We start from the raw sequence: 22,718 nt of genomic DNA, 5'->3' as shown, positions 1-22,718 counted from the left end.
GGAGGCTTCCCTCCCTAACAGCAGTGTGTGTGGGGACTGTAGTGGTTCAAGAAGGCGGTTCTTCTGAAGGGCAACTAAAGATGGACAAAAACTGCTGGCATAGCCTGCGGCATCCACATCATGTAAAAAAAATAATTTAAAAAATTATGTTCTGATCTCAAAGTTGTTTAGTTTTATCAAATATTGTGATCTGATACTAATCTGTGCTCAGAAAGATGGTGCTCATAAAGTATGATCAAAATGTGAATTGAAATCTTCAATTGCTGGAATGTTCTACAATACAAGATGTTTTGTTTTTCTGAAACCTCTATAGCGTGCTTTGCATTTGTTTAGCAAACTATGCTGGTGAATAAATGTCCTCCATGTCCGTGGCAGAATGAGGCCATAACCATTTTACTGCCAAGTTTCAGTAAGGAGCCAGCAGACAACTTCCCGCCCAGTATGGGTGAGAATTGAGCAGGAGGCCACTTCCGGCTTGTGGGAAACAGATGGCCTTAGGCTGTGCGCCAAGCTAAGTGCAGGAACAGTGGAGGAGAGTCTGAAACATATCTTGCAGGGCTAGTAGGAGATCATCTGCTCATTTTATGTCCCATTCTTGCATAAAAAGAAACCTTTAGCACGTGAGTTGGATCCAACTCAATCACAGGCCTTAGGCTGCATGCTCCGTTTCTGAGACTAAGGGCTGGATTCTCCAATTTTGAGGCTATGTCAGAGCATGTGTCTAGTCTTATGACCAAAACGTCGGCGCCGCACCCATGCTCCGATTGGTGGGGGGCTAGCAGTCGCTTCAGCTGCAGATACGGATGGAGAATTGCCGGGTCCGTGGCCATGCATGCACACGGCGTTGACCTGCGGTGGTCGCACCATACAACATGGCGCGGCCGCGTGCGGACCCAGCCTGCCAGATAGTGCTCCCCTATAACCCCTCCTCGCCACCACTGGACCAACCCCCACCAGACCCCCCCAGCCCCCGCCGAAGGCCCCCCCCAGCCAGCAAGACGGCTCCCCCCGGCGGTGGCGACGCTGGACACAGTTCGCAGCCGCCAAGCAAGGTCCCCGAAAACTGTGAGCACACGCAACCAATGCCTTCGGGGAGTCATCCCATTGGGGGTGGAGCATCAGGTGACGACTTGAGGCCGTCCCAATGGCATGCGGTGTAAAACCGGCCTCTCCGGCCAATTACCGAACATGATTTTGGCGTCGGCAATCGGAGAATCCAGCCCCAAGTGTTGATACTGGGACAGGATTCGTGGATTTTCACAACAGCAAATCTGGTACCGAATCTGGACCAATTCAGTGACTGTGGAAGGGTTAGCACCTGTGGTAGTCACCACTGATGTATTATACTATATATGTGGGTTTTACGGTAAGGCCCCTGTACTACAGGTACGGGGGTAGATCCCTGCCTGCTGGCTCCGCCTAGTAGGCAGAGTATAAATGTGTGTGCTCTTCGTACAGCAGCCATTTCGTCAGCTGCTGTAGGAGGCAACACATCTCTGCATAATAAAGCCTCAATTACATTCTACTCTCATCTCGCCGTAATTGATAGTGCACCAGCACCGGAGGCACGTGGAACACAATCGATTCCAGAATCAACATAAATGTGGGATTGCTGTATTCGCAATGTCAAATTCTACCATTTGAAAGCTTTCATCACATGCTGTATTGCATTATTATTAACTTCATGTGCTTAAAACTCCACTTTGCACCTAGCTTCTTCTTTTACTTTGTTAAGGAAGAGAGTTGGCAGATAGCACAATGGTGGAATAATATAATGTGCTGTCTCGTGCAATAATTGGCCAGTTCTCACTGTGGGCTGTGAACGATGTCCGACCCATCTCACAGCTCTGCCCTCACCTCCTCTCCTCTCTCCTCCTCACTTTTTGCCCCACCAACCTCCGTATTCAAAAATCATCCTTCGCCAGTTCCACCAACTCCAACATCGGGCGGAATTCTCCGCTCCCGCGATAAATCGGGAAGGCCATCGTGAACTCGGCCGAGTTTTGCGACGGCCTCGGAGGCCGCTCCTCGCACCTAATTCACCCCCACCTGGGGGGCTAGGAGCGGCGCTCCGTAAATCTCGGCCGCTGGGACTTGACGCTTGCGTCATGGCGGCGCGCGCCGAGAATGACGTGACAGTGGCGCCTATGTGACGTCAGCTGCGCATGCGCAGGTTGGCCAGTTCCAACCCGCGCATGCGTGGCTGCGTCACAACGGCTCCAACCCGTGCATGTGCGGTTGCCGTCTTCCCCTCCGCTGCCCCGCAAGACGTGGCGGCTTGATCTTGCGGGGCGGCGGAGGGGAAAGAGTGCGTCGCTTTGAGACGCCGGCCCGTCGCTCAGTGGGCACTGATCGCGGGCCAGTCCCCTCCCGAGCACGGCTGTGGTGCTCACTCCACTCTCCGCCCCCCACAAGCTTCAAACGAGCATTTGGCGCTCATGTTCACGATGGCAGCGACCAGGTGTGGTTGCCACCGTCGTGAACCGGTCGGGAACGGCAGGTCGCTCGGCCCATCTGGGCTGGAGATTCGCCGGTCGCCGTGAAAAACGGCGAGCAGCGATTCTTACGAGCGGGATGTGGGAGAATCGCAGGGGGCGCCAGGTGGGCGTGTCGTGAGTCACCCGGCCCTCCCGCGATTCTCCCACACGGCGTGGGGAGCGGAGAATCGCACCCATGATTCCACCACCAAACATATCTTCCCCTCATTCCCCCATCAGGATTTTGCAGAAACCATACCCTCCGGGATACCCTGCTCCACTCCTCCATCACCCCAATACCCCACCCTCTTCACACATTACCTTCCCATGCACCCTGCCCCTTTACCTCTTCCCTGCTCACCACCTCAGGCCCTAAACACTCTTTTGAAGTGAGACAGCACTTCACGTGCACCTCCTTCAATCTGGTCTATTGCATTTGCTGCTCCCAGTGCAGTCTACTCTACATTGGAGAGACTAAACGCAGACTAGGTGACTGCTTTGCAGAGCTCCTTCAGTCCGTCCATAAGCAGGTCCCAGACCTTCCTGTCGCTTGCCATTTCAACTCACCGTTCTGCTCTCACGTCCACATGTCCATCCTTAGCCTGTTGCAATATTCACGTGAAGCCCACTGCAAACTGGAGGAACAGCACCTCATCTTCCGATTAGGCACATTACAGTCTTCCGAACTTAACATTGAGTTCAACAACTTCAGATTGTGAACTATCTTTTCTACCTTCATCCCATTTTTATTTCTATCAATTTATTTTCATTTCTTCCATTGATCTGTGTGGTGAATGTGATTCAAAACCGGATTATAATCTGTATATACATGTGTCTATATTGTAAGTGCAGTTGCACTACCTGTCCTCCAGGGGGAGTAGCTCTGGGAATGCTCGAGTTGTACGGGGCTTCTCCCTTGGCTCTGCCCAGGACTCCTCCCCTGGAAGCTGCTGTATAAAGATCAGTGCCACATGGTCAGCCGGCCAGTTCACCGAAAGTTCAATGGCTAATAGGCTGGCTCTGTTGTGAGTATATTAAAACCGCTATTCTAATTCTACAAGCACGTGTCCGTAGAATTGTTGGTTCCAACAATTTAATATACTCAGGAAACAGTCAAAGAAATCATGGAAGCAGCCCTCAAGCCCGGACGCCTAGAACCCGATCCACGGGATGCAGAGGCTAAGGAAATTTTTTCCCACTGGCTGAGATGTTTTAAAGCCTACCTGGAAAAAGCCAGCACCGCCGGAACAACGGAGGAACAAAAACTCAGCCGACTGCACGCGAGGGTAAGCCACAGAATCTCCACACAGTTAAATCCGGCCGGTTCTTACACCGCAGCGCTGGCAATATTGGACAAAATGTACGTTAGGCCCATTAACGAGGTTTATGCACGCCACGTGTTTACGACTCGCCGTCAGCGGCCTACAGAAACGCTAACCGAGTTTGTAAGGGAATTGAACAATCTTTCCAATGACTGTAATTATCAAGCCGTTACCGCGGCTGAACATAGGGAGCTTGCAGTGCGGGATGTTTTCGTAGCGGGCCTTAGGTCTAACTATGTGCGCCAAAGACTGCTAGAAAAGGGAGCCCATGACTTAGACACTACTGTGGAAGCTGCTACCACTATGGAAGTTTCCTTCCGCAGCCTCACCTCGTTACCCGCGGACCCCGCGACCTCATCGTGGACCCCCGACCAACAGTCCCCCCAAGCCTGTGCCGCATGGCCCCCCCAGCTACCGCGCTGCCAAAGCCAGTTACTCTGCTGCCCCAGCCAGTTACTCTGCTGCTCCAGCCAGCTATTCGGCTGCTCCAGCCTGCCATTTCTGTGGCCAATGCCAGCACCCGCGGCAACACTGCCCGGCCCGTAACACGACCTGCAGCAGCTGCGGACGAAAAAGATACTGTGCCAGAGTGTGTCTGGCGAAGAAAGCCCCAGCCTCTAACCCTCCCATGGCTCAAATCACTCGTTCCCTGAATTCACAGGCCTGCAGGCCCCGAAATGCTGCAGCCTGTATGCCGACTCCGCCCCCACCCGACATGTGCGACTCATGGGGGCGGCCATCTTGGCAATCCTCCTCCATGCGGCCGGACATGTGCGACTCATGGGGGTGGCCATCTTGGGATCCATCCCCTTCAAACTCTGAAACTCACCTCAACGACTACGAACTCAGAGGGCAGTCATCACGGAGCCACTCCAGCACAGCTGATTGAGCCGCTGACTACCCGCAACTCAGCGCAGTCACCCTGGATCAATCCCGCCCCAAGCACCTACGAAGTTCGATGGCGGAGGTCCAGATCAACGGGTACAGCACGCCATGCCTCTTTGACTCCGGGAGCACCGAGAGCTTTATACATCCAGAGCTGGGGCACTACCACGGGAGTCTCACTTCCGGCGTGGCTGAGGACACCAGGCCCGGTCCTCCTGAGGAAGCACGTCAGGGGGCACAAAACTGACGCCCTTGTTGAAAAGGTGCGCCTCCTCCATTCCAACCCCCAGTACGCATTCGTGGAGTTCCCGGACGGTCGCCAGGACACAGTATCCCTTCGGGACCTGGCACCCGCTAGATCCAGCCCCCCCCCCACCCCCGCTGAGGAACCCCTTACCCCTATGCTGCCGCCCCCTTGCGCCCCCGATTCCGCAAGCTCACCCCACTGGTTCAACGCACCAGAACCAGCCCGCCCCCAGCGCCCCCAGTCTCCGGTCGAGCCAGAGGTGTATAAAGTTCGGACGAGACACGCCTATATTGTATATATTGTACATATGTCTATGTCTATATTGTAAGTGCAGTTGCACTACCTGTCCTCCAGGGGCGTAGCTCTGGGAATGCTCGAGTTGTACGGGGCTTCTCCCTTGGTTCTGCCCAGGACTCCTCCCCCGGAAGCTGCTGTATAAAGATCAGTGCCACATGGTCAGCCGGCCAGTTCACCGAAAGTTCAATGGCTAATAGGCTGGCTCTGTTGTGAGTATATTAAAACCACTATTCTAATCCTACAGGCACGTGTCCTTAGAATTGTTGGTTCCAACAATCTGTTTTTCACTCACCACTGTTCCCCTCTCCCCACTCCACTCGGCCAACTGTTCCTAGTTGCCCTTTGACACACTGCTCACCTTTGTTCTGCCTTTCACACATTCTAATGTCTTTATGTGCCACTATCAGCACCAGTCTTAGCCTTAATCATCTCTATTTACATTCCTTTTGTCTTCTGCTCTCGACATCTTTGTCAACCTCCACACATCACTGGCCCCCTATCCAGCCCCACTGCTCCAACCCCCCCCCCCTCCCCCCCGCCATTACAGTATTTATCTGACTCCATTACCAGTTCTATCTACCTTTGACAAAGAGTCATCCAGACTCAAAATGTTAGCTCCCTTTACTCTCCACAGATGCTGTCAGATCTGCTGAGAATGTCTGGTATTTTCTGTTTTTGTTTCAGATTCCAGCATCCGCAGTAATTTGCTTTTTATCACTGTTATCAAGAAGCAATTCAGTATCCTTCGCCATGCAAATTTCGCCTCAGCTGGCCATCCCCCCCCCAACCCACCCCCAACCCCCCCCCTCCCCCACCCCTCACCCCCAGTCGCTCCACCCCATATCGCTGGTCAGCTCCCACCTCTGGCTTTGCTGGATCCCCTCCTTCCTCCAAGTATGGGGGTGACCCTACCCCCCCGACCCCTTGGATATAGAGGGACTTTATATTTGGATTGGATTTGTTTATTGTCACGTGTACCGAGGTACAGTGAAAAGTATATTTCTGCAAGCAGCTCAACAGATCGTTCAGTACATGGAAGAAAAAGGAATTAAACAAAATTCAAGAAAATACATGAGAATACATAATAGGGCAACACAAGATATACAATGTAACTACATAAGCATTGGCATCGGTTGAAGCAAACAGGGTGTAGTGTTAATGAGGTCAGTCAATAAGAGGGTCATTTAGGAGTCTGGTGACAGTGGGGAAGAAGCTGTTTTTGAGTCTGTTTGTGCGTTTTCTCAGACTTCTGTATCTTCCTGCCCGATGGAAGAAGTTGGAAAAGTGAGTAAGCCGGGTGGGAGGGATCCTTGATTATGCTGCCCGCTTTCCCCAGGCAGCAGGAGGTGTAGATGGAGTCCATGGATGGGAGGCAGGTTCGTGTGATGGACTGGGCGGTATTCACGACTCTCTGAAGTTCCTTGCGGTCCTGGGCCGAGCAGTTGCCATACCAGGCTGTGATGCAGCCCAATAGGATGCTTTCTATAGTGCATCTATAAAAGTTGGTAAGGGTTAATGTGGACATGCCGAATTTCCTTAGTTTCCTGAGGAAGTATAGGCGCTGTTGTGATTTCTTGGTGATAGCGTCGACGTGAGTGGACCAGGACAGATTTTTGGTGATGTGCACCCCTAGGAATTTGTTGAGAATTATGAGGTATCTTATTAACTGTCTGCCACTGTTATTTACTGCCCTACCATTTTTTGTCCTGAGTAAAAACTTGTACTTCATGAAGTAATTGGTAGTGTCATAAAATTGATACATTTATTTCAGCAACTCAAATTTGCATTTGAGTCCTTGTGTATTTTATGTTTTGTTTTTTCAGGAAATTCAACAAAGGCACGGTTTGGCCAATTCAATTTCGTCCTACCTAATTAAACCTGTTCAAAGAATCACAAAGTACCAGCTCCTGCTGAAGGTATGAAAAGCTCCCAATATTTCTTCAATGCATATTCATCAAAATCAAGCAAAGAGCTGCTTAATGAGAATGCCTTACATCATAGAATCATAAAAGTGACAACACTGACAGCAATATCGAGCAGAACGTTCATGCCCCTTTGTCCAGACCTCCTGGTGGACTTGTACTTTTCTATCAAGTCCTCCATAATGGGTTCCAAGTTTCCAAGTGTCATAGTTCTTGGGCTCTGGTTTTTTTGCACAGCAGGCTACACTTCCCAACTTCCCCAGTGCCAGACAGAATAGATTTCTGAAATTGTTCCCAAACTTCCAACTACACCCCTGAAAAACAGTATTGTCACTGTTTTAAGCAGCTTGTGGACAGTACTGTGGGCCAGTGGGTTGGAGCCAGGATGGAGGTTATAGGCTGAGTACAGAATCGGTCACAATTTCAGGTAGGCACGAAAAACACACAAACTCAAAGTTGGGCAATGCAACCTGGAAAAAATGTGTCTGCGGAAGAGGGGAAAATGCTGTTCATAAGATGAAAATGAGAGAAGATTCCTCAACTGTGAATACTAAATCCTTCTATCCCTCCACGAGTAACACACGAGTCTTCATTCATTCTGGGTAGCATATTGAATTCGTAGTAATGGCTCATTTTAAATGATTAGAAGGGTGAATGGCAGATAGGAAACTTCTTGTAAAAAAGTCTTTCAACTTTAAATACCGGATTGTTTTTAGTTTGTTATATAGCATTTTTAATGTTTCTATCATTAGGAACTTCTAACCTGTTGTGAGGAAGGCAAAGGGGAATTAAAGGATGGTCTTGAAGTGATGCTCAATGTACCCAAGAAAGCTAATGATGCAATGCATGTCAGCATGTTGGAAGGTAAGACTGTAAAAATAAATGACTCTGTTGCAAGTCCCACTTTAAGTGAAGTCACATCTCACATAATTTGTCAATGATAACTTGTCATTATAAAATGCCTTTTGAACTGCCAAGTTTCTTTGGAATCCACACTCATATCATCTTCAGGAACATGGCTGCCCAGTGACCAGAAGGTTTGCTTGTAACGTGAACAGTTGTATTTATGGATGTAAACCTCCATGTATATAATGGTTTCTAATGGTATATAGTTTAATTCTGCAGGACCAGTTCGTTGGGTCTAAGTCTGGAAAGTCCAGGTAAAATTTAATCAGCCCGGTTGCCAGGTGCAGATTGCTCCATGTTGCAAGGTAACCTGGTGGCTGATGGAAGCGCTGCAGGCAGCTTCCAAACCTTGCATTGCCTGCTCAATTCCATGGTTGGGGTGAGCAAGCCAGTGGTAAACGGGCTGCAGAGTGGCAGCATGCTGAACAAAGGGTCCAACTTTGAGCATTTCGAGCGACAATTAAAGCTAGCTTGCACTTTTTCAAGACAAGTGTGTTCTCACTTTAATAATAATAATAATAATCTTTATTGTCACAAATAGGCTTACATTAACACTGCAATGAAGTTCAAATGGTTGTTAATGACACATAAGGAGCAGGAAGAAAGCAATGGAGCAACAGGTCAAAGAAAAGGTTCATAGGCTTGCAGATGCATGTAATGTTCTCTAACTTCATGGATGGCGATGTCTTTGTGGTTGAATCAATTTTAAAACATACGGCTTTGTTAAAGAACAAAACTATTTATTAACTAACTAAACACTATGAAGGTTTCTCCGATGTTATGGATGTTATGGCTAAACACAAATAATTGTGATTAACCAGTATTAATTACTATTGATAGTAAGGAGCTACTCGATATGCGGCTTTACTCTACACCTGCTATCCAACTTCTGCTGCACACCATTGTATTCCAGTAACGTCCCCCTGTCACCACACCACCTAGTGGTCGGATGCTAGAATCTCAGTTTATACAGATGGCACTTACTGTTCGGTTATTAAATTATACACAAATGATATTCTACATATCATTACAATGCAGTGCTGGGAGGCCTGTGTGCAGGGAGTGAAAAGGAAGAAAGAGGTGGGGCGGGATTCTCCGACAGCAGGATGGATCCTGCACAATGCCGGCAGCACACTCACACCTGCGGATTTCCCGACAGCGTGGGGCTGCCTACAATGGGAAACCCCATTGGCCGGCTGCCGGGACTGAGGATCCGCTGCCTGCGGGGGTGCGCCATGCCAGAGAACGGGTCTGGCAGGATGGAGAATCCCGCCCGTGATCTTTTGACAGGGGGCCAGCAGACAAACACTGTAAAGGGATTGGCGCAAACAGCCACACACGTACTGTCAGCTGTCTCACCTGAGTGGTCAAGATTAGTGAATTCGTCAGTGGATGCACCTTCAAATTCCACATCCTCCCAATCACACCTCCAATCTCATACACTGCTCAAAGCACCACAACCCTATTACTCACTCAGCAACAATCTCAACAGTCGGGATTCATGCCTAATATGTTCCACCTCATCCCCACTCCAACCACTGTTGCAAGTCTGATACTCACATCTTGCGAGTCCCACATACTGCCAACTGTTCAGCACATTACCCAAACACATAACAGTACGCTCACTGACATTCTTCCACTCTGCTGCAGGCTGAAAGGTCACACAACAGGAGGGAGCCACAACAAACTGGTGGGGATGAGCACAGCTGCAGCTCCTCATCCCCTGGGAGGAGATGGTAACTGGCATTACTGGCGCAGCTGTTACAGACGTTGTGACAATGGGCATTGCTGGCGTCATCCACGACGATGGTATGTTCCTGCCTTATCAATCTTCGAAAATCCTTCGCCCTCATCCTGCAATTTGGTATGATGTGCGACTTCAGATGGTATTACCATACACCTGTCGTTTTTCTCCCTCATCTCGATCCTCATCTCCACTCTTATCTTATGCATTTGTGCTTTCAGATACTCAAGATCTGCTGCGAGGCCAGCCAGTGGAGCCTGCGGATGAAGGCCTAGAGGAAGATTGCACCTCTGATGAAGCAGCACTGTCACTCAATCTGACACTCACAGCCACTAACTCAGATACTGGTACTGCCTGTAACTTAGAGCTGCATACAAAGCTGTGATATATAGATGATGAGTCACCAGACCAGAAGGAAAGAATAATATGTGTACCAGCTCCCTGGAGGACAGGGTTGCAAATGAGTTCTGCTGCAGAGAATTCAAATGAGGATATCAATGGGCCGTTGTAAAGGAAAAGACTGATGAGCATGCATAACAAGATCCTTGGTACATTGGTGGAGCTGCCAGACAATGTATCCCTATCAAGGAGCATGTAGAAGCCTGGCTCCAACTTGCTAAGACTTCTTCAACAGCAAACCCGTGAATCTACCACGTAGAAGGACAAGAATAGCAGACACGTGGGAACATCACCGCTTGCAAGTCCCCCTCCAAACCACGCAAAATCCTGAGTTGGAACTATTTCACTGTTCCTTCACTCTTGTTGGGTCAAAATCCTAGAACTCCTTGCCTAACAGCACTGTGGGTGTACCTACACCACACAAACTGGAGCAGTTCGAGAAAGTATCTCACCAACTTGGCGAGAGCAAATAGGAATAGATAATAAATACTGGCCTTGTCAGCATCCTAAGCTGGAACCCATCCTTCCCAACTTGGAACTGATGGCCAGCTCCGTGAGATCACTTGTGGACCCAGCCTTGCTGCAGAACCTGGCCAATATTTCAGCTTCAATTTCAGCACAGGCTGAAACTGTGCCATGCTTGCATGCTGCAATGGGAGCTCAGACTGAATCATGAGATCCCAGCTTGTTGCTAAGCAACCCTTCTTGAAGCCATCTTGGCTATGGGCCTCACGGTAGCATGGTGGTTAGCATCAATGCTTCACAGCTCCAGGGTCCCAGGTTCGATTCCCGGCTGGGTCACTGTCTGTGTGGAGTCTGCACGTCCTCCCCGTGTGTGCGTGGGTTTCCTCCGGGTGCTCCGGTTTCCTCCCACAGTCCAAAGATGTGCGGGTTAGGTGGATTGGCCATGCTAAATTGCCCGTAGTGTAAGGTTAATGGGGGGATTGTTGGGTTACGGGTATACGGGTTACGTGGGTTTAAGTAGGGTGATCATTGCTCGGCACAACATCGAGGGCCGAAGGGCCTGTTCTGTGCTGTACTGTTCTATGTTCTATGAGATCAATGCTTCAATCATTCTCAATACTCCAGCAATAGTGTTCTTGCAGTTTACTAGGATTGCTGCGGCACTCCCTTGGGGGAGTCACACTGGTAATGTGGAGCATGAACTTTTCATCATTCATCTTCATTCATCTTCTCACCACCGCTGCTCTATCAATGCTCTGCTTTTGCCTGGGAGATAACCAGTCCAGACTGCTGCAATCCATGCCAAGGTGATGCAGTCTGAAATTGGGCCCTCAATGCCCAGAACTGGTTGAAGATACCCTACAAGGCCACCTGCAGATTCCCGAGTGAACATCAGCTTTCCACCTACACTGGGGTTACATTGAAGGGCACCAGGGCAGGCAAAGGCTCCCGCAACACAGGCACTAAAGAAATGCACAAGATTCAATAATTGTATGGATTATTGAACGTTTTGTTGGATAAATTTGTTATTTGTTTCTTAATTACAGCACAGAAGGAGGCCATTCAGCCCATCGTGTCTGCACTAGCTCCCAAAAGAACAACCTAGCTAGCCCCACTCCTCAGTATGAAATGGTTCCTTTGTGTTGTATTTTATTTTAGGATTGTGGCCTAAAGGGGGCGGCATTCTCCCCTACCCGGCGTGACGGAGGGTCCCGGAGTAGGGGAGTGGCGCCAACCACTCAGGGGTCGCGCCTCCCCAAAGGTGGGGAATTCTCCCCACCTTTGGGGGCCAGCCCCGCGCTGGAGCGGTTGGCACCAGAAGACTGGCTCCATAATGAGATATGTTCACTGTGTTGGGGGGAGGGGGGGCTGCCAAGAGGATTGATGGGTGTGGGACAGGGTATCCCTCATGCACGAGTGGTGTTGGAGCGGGGATTCATGTGGACTTTTATGATGGGGGAGGTTTCCCCTCTGGGGTCGAGGGTTGGGGATGTTGCTCATGTCTGTGGGCAATCGTGATGTCCGTGAGTGGGGGCTATGGGGGACCCTCAACCTCACTTTGAGATCCGGGCGCCCTTTAAAAATGGCACCTCGATCTCTGAGGATCTGGTCTTGCCGGCGGCTTTAGTTCCCTGCTGCAGAAAAAAATTTGAAGTGTCGGATTTTCCAGTGAGAAACTCCCTGAACTCTAAACAAAATGACTAAGGGTGCGATTTACCAACCGCGACTTACCAGCCTGTCCCAGGATTCCTCACGATTGTTACGCCTCACGAGATCTAACCAAATCTTGTGAGACGTCACAATCCGAATACCGGCCACAATGCGCAGGGTCCAGACACGCATAGTTAAATGAGTTTAGAAACTCACTTAACCGTGCTGTTGCTGGATCAAGTGGCTACCCAGCATCTATGGATCTCGCCAAGGAGACCCCTTCTGGTTGCCATTCAGCACTGGTCAGCAGAAACTGGTCACCACAGGCGGAACGGCACTTGGGGCTGATCTCCAGGCAATCGGAGGCCCAGTTGCCAAGGTGCCGAGGTGTCACTGCCAGGCTGGCAGGGGCATTGCCAGTGTGCTAGACTGGAAGTACCTAAATGCCAAGCTGGTATTTAGCTGGGTTGCGGGGGACCCAAGGATCACGGGGCTTGGGGATCACGTCGGGGGTTGAAGAGATTGGGGCACCATTTAAAAATGGTGTCCTGACCTATTGCTACACTGCAGGAAATGATGCTAAATGCAGCCTTGGGATGGTGCAGGTGGGGGGTGCTTCCTGCTGGGGACCGAAACAGCAACAAAGTGCCATTAGATAGCAGGGTCGTTCCCAGTGCTACAAATGACCCCACAAATCCTGCACAGAACAGACTCTGATTTTTAAAAATTAAATCATGCCCTAAGTGTGGGTGAATACCAGTCTGGATCACACCCAAATACCCGGCAGGAATCACTCTGCGAAACCTGCCCAAAATACACTAGTCGTTTTTTAAGAGAATTGTGCCCTTCATTTCTATAAAATCCTAATTGAAATCATGATTACATTTTGACTTGTATGATTATAATTTATCTTTCTCTTACCATTTAATTATGGATGTCATAAGTTTTATATTTAGTAAACCCTAACTTTCAATTAATTAAATGTTAAAATTAATGTTTAATAAATCCCTGCAGAAAACATACCTGCCCTGGGCAATTTGGAGATGACAAGGCACACTGGGACCAGCTGAAATGTTAAAAACTTCACATTGCTGGTGTAGTTGTTAGGTGTAATTGCCATCAGATTGTATTACGTGCTGTGAATTATACCAATGTAATGAGTAAGATATAATGACTAAAACACAGATTAAGCTTTTTATTTGGGGCTGGTTTAGCACAGTGGGCTAAACAGATGACTTGTAAGGCAGAACAAGGCCAGCAGCGCGGGTTCAATTTCCGTACCGGCCTTCCCGAACAGGTGGCGGAATGTGGTGACTAGGGGCTTTTCACAGTAACTTCATTGAAGCCTACTTGTGACAATAAGCGATTTTTATTTCATTTTCAGATCTGAGCAAAAGACAGCCAACTACTTTCCAGATTAGTACCAGAATCATTACTTTTTATCAAGTGATTTATGACTTGATCAATGACGTTGCAAACCATTTCTGTAGATCAATGGTGGAACCTTACCAGAAATTGGCAAAGTGTCAGGTTCAAACTGAAAATTGACTTGGAACTCTCGACGTGCACATACCAGTTTTCCCATTGAATTTTGAGTCTCTTTGCCAAATAAAAGTGGGCGTGGTTTATGCTGTCACTCTGGTGGGACGGGGTCTCTTAGAACCGGGAACCGGATCCTACATATTGGGATGTTAACATTGGCCTGACAAGCACTGCAGCCGAATGGCCTCAGCCCATATTACGGAAGTCTTGGGGTCTCTTCTCCCTCTCACCACCCGAACATTTATTGCTGGCAATCCCACCCCAACAAGAATCGCAGCAAACCCCCTCCCCAACCCCTGACATTTATCACCAGCATCAACTCCCCTCCTCCTCCTCCTCCTCCTCCTCCTCCTCCTCCTCCTCCTCCTCCTCCTCCTCCTCCTCCTCCTCCTCCTCCCCCCCCCCCCCCCCCCCACACACACACACACACACACACACACACACACACACAATCTCCACTCTACACCTTGGTGACATTATATTACCAGATGGGGCTCCCAATTGGGTCGGCCTTGGCATTATCCCCTGGTACAGGTTGTCACTCCCATGTTGGCACTACAAACATCGCAGTGTGAACCTGTGTCAGGGGCAGCGTCAGGGCACTGCCCTTGCATATCACCCTACCCTCCCCACGGGCTGTACTTCTGCACCCCCGGAAGGATCCCCTCGACTGTCTTATGCCGGGCCAAAGGTATTCATGTCAGCAAGGTATGAATATTTATGGATATTTAGTGAGGGTGGTTCATTTGGCGGTGGGGGGGGGGCGCTAATAACATTTAAATTTATTAAATTGAGGTTCCCGCTCTTTGTGGGTGTGAATCTCACGTTGTCGCCAGCAAAGGTGGGGGGAAAATCGGGAAACGCAATCTCTCCGACAAGAATCACGTTTTCCAATTCTCGCAAACTTTTCCTCCCATGTCCCTATCCAGTGGGCAACAAGTATGCCCCAAGATTAAGCCCTATATGTATTCAGTAGCATGTAACAATTGTTTTGATGTTTGTAATAGCATTGTAGTTTTCTGGAGTGTTGATCTAAGCGTTGATTTTAAATATGCATCCACTGAAGTCTGCGCAATAAACTGGCTACTGAGTTGTGAAGAATTAAATAAATCAAAATACTGCAGATCCTGGAGATCTGAAATAAAAAGTCCTGGAAAAACTCAATAAGTTTGGCAGCATCTGTGGAGAGAGAAACAATTAATGTTTTGACTCCAATAGATCTTCGGTACAAGAAGAATTAAAGTTATTTAAAACAAGTTGTCCATGATTACAAATAACAAATGTCGCATGAGACACAAAGGTAGCAGCACTCGGTGAATAGATAGTGTCTGTGTGGTGTCACTTGAAATGTTGCACACAAATAAATTTTCCCTCCTGCAATGTTCACAAGACCATTTGCTATTTCTATTTAGTATAATTTTTAATATGCGATGTCCAGTTCTACTGATCGCTGGATGGTTGGAGACCAGACAGACCCCGGACGATGCACGATGGGACCACTTGGAGGTCCCGAAGCAAGGACTCCACGGGAATTGCCTGGGAAGCTTGAACTTCTGATGGCCAATTCCTCTGCTCCCCAGGAGCATCCAAATACGTCTCCATCTCTGAGTTAGAATTGGCGACTTTGGACAATTCTGACTTACTTTTCTGGTTATTTACTCAGGAAATGTTAATCAGAAAATCATGCCTATCTCCAAGGTAACTATAAATTGAACCTCCTCGACTCCCCACTGACCTCCACCCCGAGTTACCCTTGATCCCCTGAGCTCCCCAAGCCAATCCGCGACCCGACCTGACCTGATTAGCTCCACCACCCGATACCCACACTTGATCCAATCTGATTATCTCCCGCCCCAACCTGACTCCCACATACCCACCTGACCTGACTAGTCTCCACTGCCTAATTCCCCACCCAATCCAACTTGCCCCCACCACCCTATTTCCCCCACTCGATCTGACTATTCCCCGACCTGACAGCCCTCCTGATTTATCTCACCACCCACCTACCTACTCGCCACCCTATTCACCTGCTGTCCTTCCCAGCTGCCACCCACCCAACTACAACCCTACCATCTCATCCACTTGCCATCCTACTATTTTACCTGCTTACCCACCCACCGTACCCCCTTAACAACTTGCCTTCCCCTCCTTACCTATTCAATGAAGCTTTGGCCATTTAAACTCTGTTTATAGATCAAGGCAGCTACTGCCGTAAAAAGGGGTTTGTCTTTCCCCAACCCTCCAATGCTACAAAGCTTTGAGGGACTCTGCATTTCTGCAGAAGTCAGCACCAGAGGTCCCAGCCAGAAATTACTGGTTTAGCACACTGGGCTAAATAGCTGGCTTGTAATGCAGAACAAGGCAGCAGCGCGGGTTCAATTCCCGTACCGGCCTCCTCGAACAGGTGCTGGAATGTGGTGACTAGGGGCTTTCCACAGTAACTTCATTGAAGCCTACTCGTGACAAGAAGGGATTATTATTATTATTATTAAATGCAGAGGTCTGACGAGGCAGACGACAATAAGACCAAAGTAGCAATCCAACTTGATCCAGGCCTAACCCAATGCCCACATACTTCTGCTTTAAAGAAATACTGGATAGCAATCAGCAGTGGGAACCTTCACCAAATCGTACCCTTCTTAGCTTGGAATGCTAAGACCAACCTAACTCAGCAATGGTGGAAAATTGAACACAAGACCTTCCCAATGTGGATGGTTCCGCTGCTCACTGGCTTAATCAACTGCTCTATTGAGGGAGTCAAAAACTATGAATGCAAGAAAATACTATGACATAATAATATGACTCCACCGAAATCTAATCAAATTATCTTGATGCAGACCTTAGAAACGAGTCTGTTTAAATAATTTCTTCACCACAACTGGACACACACACTCCCATTTGTAAATATATGCATATATATAAATAAATATGTGTTCATAGCCACACACATGTACATAATAATACAAAAGAATATGATTGCCAGAAGTTCACAGAAATTACATTGTACATTCTACCTTTCTAAACCTTATTTGTTTCTCATCTTCTATACTCAGGATTCGATGAAAACTTTGATGTTCAGGGAGAACTCATCCTTCAGGACACCTTCCAAGTGTGGGACCCCAAATCTCTCATTCGAAAAGGACGGGAACGGCATTTGTTTCTCTTTGAATTATCCTTGGTTTTTAGCAAGGAGATTAAAGATTCCTCAGGACATAGCAAATATGTTTACAAGCACAAATTACTAGTGAGTACAGTACAAGCCTAACAAGAAAATGTTGAATAACAAATTAGTAACCAAACTTTATCATGATTGCCAACAAACTTGTTTACCTTGATAGAATGTCCATAAACAATAAGGAGCATTCAATGAGATCATGACTGATCTGATATAATCCTCAACTCCACTTTTCCACATTATTCCCATAAACCCTTGATTTTCTCACTTTTAAAAAATCTGTCTATCTCATGCTTAAACATAATTAACGGCCCAGCCTCTATAGCCCTCTGCGGTAAACAATTCCAGATTCACTATTGCTCTGAGAGAAGAAATTCCTCCTCATCTCTGTCTAGGGGCTGGTTTAGCACAGTGGGCTAAATAGCTGGCTTCCAATAAAGAACAATGCCACCAGCGCGGGTTCAATTCCTGTACCAGTCTCCCCGAACAGGCGCCGGAATGTGGTGACTAGGGGCTCTTCACAGTAACTTCATTGAAGCCCACTTGTGACAATAAGTGATTATTATATTATTATTATTATTATTATAAATGAACAACCTCATACTTTGAGATTATGTCCTGTGGTCCCAGACTCTCCCATTAGCGGAAAAATCCTCTCAGCATCCACCCTGTATTGTCCCTGAGAATCATATATGTCTCAATAAGGTTGCATCTCATTCTTCCAAACTCCAGTGTCTAGCGGCTCAACCTATTCATCTCCTCATAAGAAGATCCCTTCATACTCTGGATCAACCAAGTGAACCTTCTCTGGACTACCTCCGGTGCCAGTATATATTTCCCCAGATAAAGGGATGAAAACTGGTCATGGTATTCCAGGTGTGGTCCAAGTAGTGCCTTGTACATTTTTAATCAAATTTCCCTACTTTTATACTCCATTCCCTTTGAAATAAAGGCCAATGTTCTATTTGCCTTCCCAATTACCTGCTGAATTTGCATGCTAGCTTTTTGTGCCCGGGAACCCCAAAATCAATTGGTGCTGTTGTTTTCTGCTGTCTTTCTTCATTTAAATAATATTCAGCTTCTTTATTCTTCCTACCAATCTGCCAAGTTTTTGCCCACTCACCTAATTTGTCGATATCCCTCTGTAGACTCTTTGGGCGTGATTTAACTAAATAAATACCATAGCGAGCACATGAAGCCGCATATTTCCCGGTGCTCACAGTGCCGAAAAATATACTTCCGAACGGCACTCATGTTAGATAGGTGGCCTCAGCGGGGAACACGTGGCCGAGACCGCACATAGCCCCATCTTCTGCACTGAGGAGCTCCACTTGCTGGTACTCCTCAGTGCAGCGAGAGATCAGGACTCCATTTTTAAATGGTGTCCCGATATCCGGAGCCCCTGACATGACCCCCATCCTCCCCCAAGCCCCAGCTCACTATGAGGGGTCCCCAGGTGCTCCGCACCTACCCCCAACACTCTCGCAGTGCACCCCAGGCCCAATCGCCACCGCACAAAATATGTCAGATCGTTGCGCCGCACCGCGCTGCTTTTCCGACTGGCCGTTCGATCACCCCCTTTTTCTCATCCTCACCACTTGCCTTCCCACCTTTTTTTCATCATCCATTTCCCTTGTCCACGTCAATAATATATATTGTAAATAATTGTGGCCTCAGCAGGGATCCCTGTGGCACTCCGCTAATTACAGGTTGCCATCTTGAAAATGCCCATCTTATCCCAGCTCTCTGTCTTCTAACAGTAGCCAAACTTCTAGCCATGCGAATATACTACCCCCTACACCATTGGGGCTCTTATCTATTAAATAGCAACTTGTGTGACACCACATCAAATGCTTTTTGGAAATCCAAGTACATTACATCTACTGTTCCTTCATCCATCCAGCTTGTTACCACCTCAAAGAATTCAAATACATTTGTCTGGCATGGTTTCTCCTTCAAGAAGTCATGCTGACTGTACTGATTATATTTTGCAATTCTAATGTTTTTTTTTATTTTTAAATTTAGAGTACCCAATTATTTTTTCCAATTAAGGGGCAATTTAGCATGGCCAATCCACCTAACCTGCACATCTTTGGGTTGTGGGGCTGCAACTCAAGCAAGCACGGGGAGAATGTGCAAACTCCACACGGACAGTGACCCAGGGCCGGGATTCGAACCTGGGTCCTCAACGCCTTAGGCAGCAATGCTAACCAACTAATGTTTTTATTTTTATTCGTTCATGGGATGTGGACATCTCAGGCTGTGCCAGCATTCATTGCCCATCCCATATTGCCTTTGAGTGGACAGTTAAGAGTCAACCACATTACTGTGGGTCTGAAGTCACATGTAGGACAGACCAGGTGAGGATGGCAGATTTCCTTTCCTGAAGGATTTTAGTGAACCAGATGGGTTTTTACAACAATCGACAATGGTTTCATGGTTTCAGGTTTTTATTGAATTCACATTTCACCATCTGCAGTGGCCGGATTTGAACCTGGGCCCCCAGAACATTATGCTGAGTCTTTGGTTTGCTAGTCCTGTGACAATACCACAAGGCCACTGCCTCCCCTAAATGCTCTACTATTATATCTTTTATCATGGATTCTAGCCTTTTCCCAATGACAGAAGTTAAGCTAACTGGCCTATAGTTACTTGTTTTTTGTCTCCCCCCTTTTTTGAATAAAGTTGTTACTTTGGGTGACCACCAGACGGGCTAGGCAGAGAGTGCAGAGGTCCCCTATGGCTGTCCCCCATCTAACAAGTCTGCCATTTTGGATACTGATGAGGAGGAATGTCCGTCACGGGACAGCAGCAGCAGTGGCCAGAGCGAAGGCACCACGACTAGCCCTGCTGTACGAAGTGTAGAAAAGCAATAGTGGTAGGGGATTCAATAGTCTGGGGTACAGATCGGTGCTTTTATGGCCGCAAAAAGGACTCCAGGATGGTCGTTTGCCTCCCTGGTGCCAGAGTCCTGGATGTCTCTGAGTGGGTACAAAGATTCCAAATCGGGAGGGAAATCAGACATTGTCCACATTGGCATGTATGACATAGGTAGAAAGAGAAGCGAGATCCTGCAATGGTAATTTAGGGAGTTAGGTAGAAGATTAAAATGCAGGACCTCTAGGGTAGTAATCTCAGGATTACTCCCCGTGCCACGTGCTAGTGAGACTAGCAACAGGCAAATAGTGCAGTTGAACACGTGGCTAAAGAACTGGTGCAAGAGGGAGGGCTTCAGTTTTTTGGATCACTGGAATGCCTTCCGGGGAAGGTGGGGCCTGTACAAGAAGGATAGGTTACACCTGAACTGGAAGGGCACCAATATCCTGGCTTGGAGAGTTGCTAATATGGTTCGTGTGGGTTTAAACTAATTTGGCACAGGGGTGGGAATCAGAACAGTAAGCCAGCAAGGGTAGAGGCTGGGGTTGAGCATGGTATCAGGGCCAGGCTGGCTAAGAGGAAGGACAGGCAGGGAAAGGTCGAACTCAGTAGGCCTGGAGGTCTGCAGTGTATCTGCTTCAATGCACGGAGTATAACAGGTAAGACAGATGAACTTAAAACCTTGATTCATGCGTGGAACTTAGAGGTGGTTGCTGTAACGGAGACTTGGTCAAAAAAGGGACAGGACTGGCAGCTAAATATTCCAGGATATAAGTGTTTAGGCGAAATTGGGAGGAAGGTAAAAGAGGTGGGGAGTTGCCATACTGGTTAAAGAGGTGGGGAGTTGCCACACTGGGTCGGAGAATCCCTGGGGGGCGTGAATCCCGCCCGGCTGCTCTGATGCTGGCTGCCGTATTCTCCAACACCGGTTTTCAGGCGAGGGCAGGGATCACACCACGCCGGTCGGGGGCCTTTGGCAGCAGTACCCCCGGCAATTCTCCTGGCCCCGATGGGCCAAGCGGCCATCGGTTTCTGGCCAGTCCCACCGCCGTGAATTGGACATGGTCCCATACAACGGGACCTAGCTGGTAGGCTGTCTGGTGCGGTCCTCGGGGGGACGTGGGGGGATCCGACCCCGGGGGAGCCCCCACGGTGGCATGGCCCACGATCGGGGCCCAGCAATCTACGGGCAGGCCTGCGCCGTGTGGGCACTCCTTCCTTCCACGCCGACCCCTGCAGGGCTCCGCCATGGCCAGCACGGAAAAGACACCCCCCTGTGCATGCACTAGAATACGCCGCCCAGTCTGCACATGCGCGGAACCATGCCGGCAGTTCTGCGCGTGCACTAGCTCGTGCCAGTCCTTCGGCGCTGGCTGGCACGGCGCCAACCCCTCCGGCGCCAGCCGAGTCCCCGGAGGTGCGGAGGATTCCATAACTTCCAGTTGGCCCGATGCCGGAGTGGTTCACTCAGTTTTTTACGCCGATGTCAGGCCATCGCAGAGTATCGGGAGAATCCCGCTCCATATTACAGCTGTACAGAGGGAGGACACCATGGAAGAATCAAGTAACGAGGTACTATGGGTAGAATTCAGAAACAGGAAGGGGCAATCACTATGATAGGAGTGTGCTGCAGGTCTCCCAACAGCCCACGGGAAGTTAAAGAACAGATATGTAAGCAGATTCTGGATAGATGTAGAAATAATAGGGTTGTTGTAGTGGGAGTCTTCAATTTTCCTCATATTGACTGGAAATCCCTTAGGACAGGTCTCAGAGGATTGGAGGATAGCCAATGTTGTACCGTTATTTAAGCAGGGTTGCAAGGATAACTCGGGTAATTATAGGCTAGTGAACTTGACGTCAGTGATAGTGAAATTGTTGGAAAAGATTCTCAGAGATAGGATCTATGCACATTTGGAAGTGCATGGTCTTATTAGCGACAGACAGCATGATTTTGTACGACGGATGTCATGTCTCACTAATTTAATTGAGTGTTTTGAGGAGGTGACAAAAACGATTGACGAGGGAAGGGCTGTGAATATTGTCTTTATGGAATTTATTAAAGCATTTGGTAAGATCCCTCGTGGCAGGCTGGTGCAAAAGATTAAATCACATGGGGTCAGGGTGAACGAGCTGGATGGATTCAGAACTGGCTTGGCCATATGAGACAGAGGGTAGCAGTGGAAGGGTGTTCTTCTGAATGGAGGTCTGTAACTAGTGGTGTTCCGCAGGGATCAGTACTGGGACCTCTGCTCTTTGTAATATATATAAATGACTTGGAAGAAAACATAGCGGGTCTGATTAACAAGATTGCGGATGATATTAAGATTGCAGGAGTTGCAGATAGTGATGAAGATTGTCAGAGAATACAACAGGATATAGATAGACTGCAAAATTGGGCAGAGAAATGGCAGATGGAATTTTACCCGGACAAACGCGAGGTGATGCATTTTGGTAGATCCAATTCAGGTGGGAGCTATAAAATAAATGGCAGAACCATCAGGAGGATAGACACACAGAGAGATCTGGGCGTGCAGGTCCACAAATCCTTAAAAGTGGCAGCACAGATGGAAATGGTGGTAAAGAAATAATATGGCATGCTTGCCTTCAAAGAAGGGTATCGAGTATCAATCTTGAAAATTGTGTTACAGTTATCTAGAATGTTGGTTTGGCCATATTTGGAATACTTTATCCAATTCTGGTCACCATGCTACCAGAAGGACGTGGAGGCTTTGGAAAGAGTACAGAAAAGGTTTACCAGGATGTTGCCTGGTATGGAGGGTATGAGCTATGAGGAGAGATTGAATAAACTG

The 22,718-nt window shown here is 48.3% G+C and overlaps 1 protein-coding gene across 6 annotated transcripts in view; it reads left to right on the top strand.

Moving 5' to 3' along the window:
- The window catches only part of kalrna (kalirin RhoGEF kinase a), a 1,222,490-nt gene that overhangs the window by 847,757 nt on the left and 352,015 nt on the right, over positions 1-22,718 (top strand). For all 6 annotated transcript variants that reach the window (XM_038789521.1, XM_038789520.1, XM_038789517.1 and 3 more), the window contains 3 exons: positions 7,052-7,144; positions 7,903-8,014; positions 16,910-17,100. In XM_038789521.1, coding sequence (XP_038645449.1) covers positions 7,052-7,144; positions 7,903-8,014; positions 16,910-17,100 — 396 coding nt within the window. The remainder of the gene's footprint in view (positions 1-7,051; positions 7,145-7,902; positions 8,015-16,909; positions 17,101-22,718) is intronic.

The sequence above is a fragment of the Scyliorhinus canicula genome, chromosome 2 (genome assembly GCF_902713615.1).
Source record: "Scyliorhinus canicula chromosome 2, sScyCan1.1, whole genome shotgun sequence".
Classification (NCBI taxonomy): domain Eukaryota; kingdom Metazoa; phylum Chordata; class Chondrichthyes; order Carcharhiniformes; family Scyliorhinidae; genus Scyliorhinus; species Scyliorhinus canicula.
Note: the sequence above shows the minus strand (reverse complement) of the source record. Positions and strands in the feature narration are given on the sequence as shown.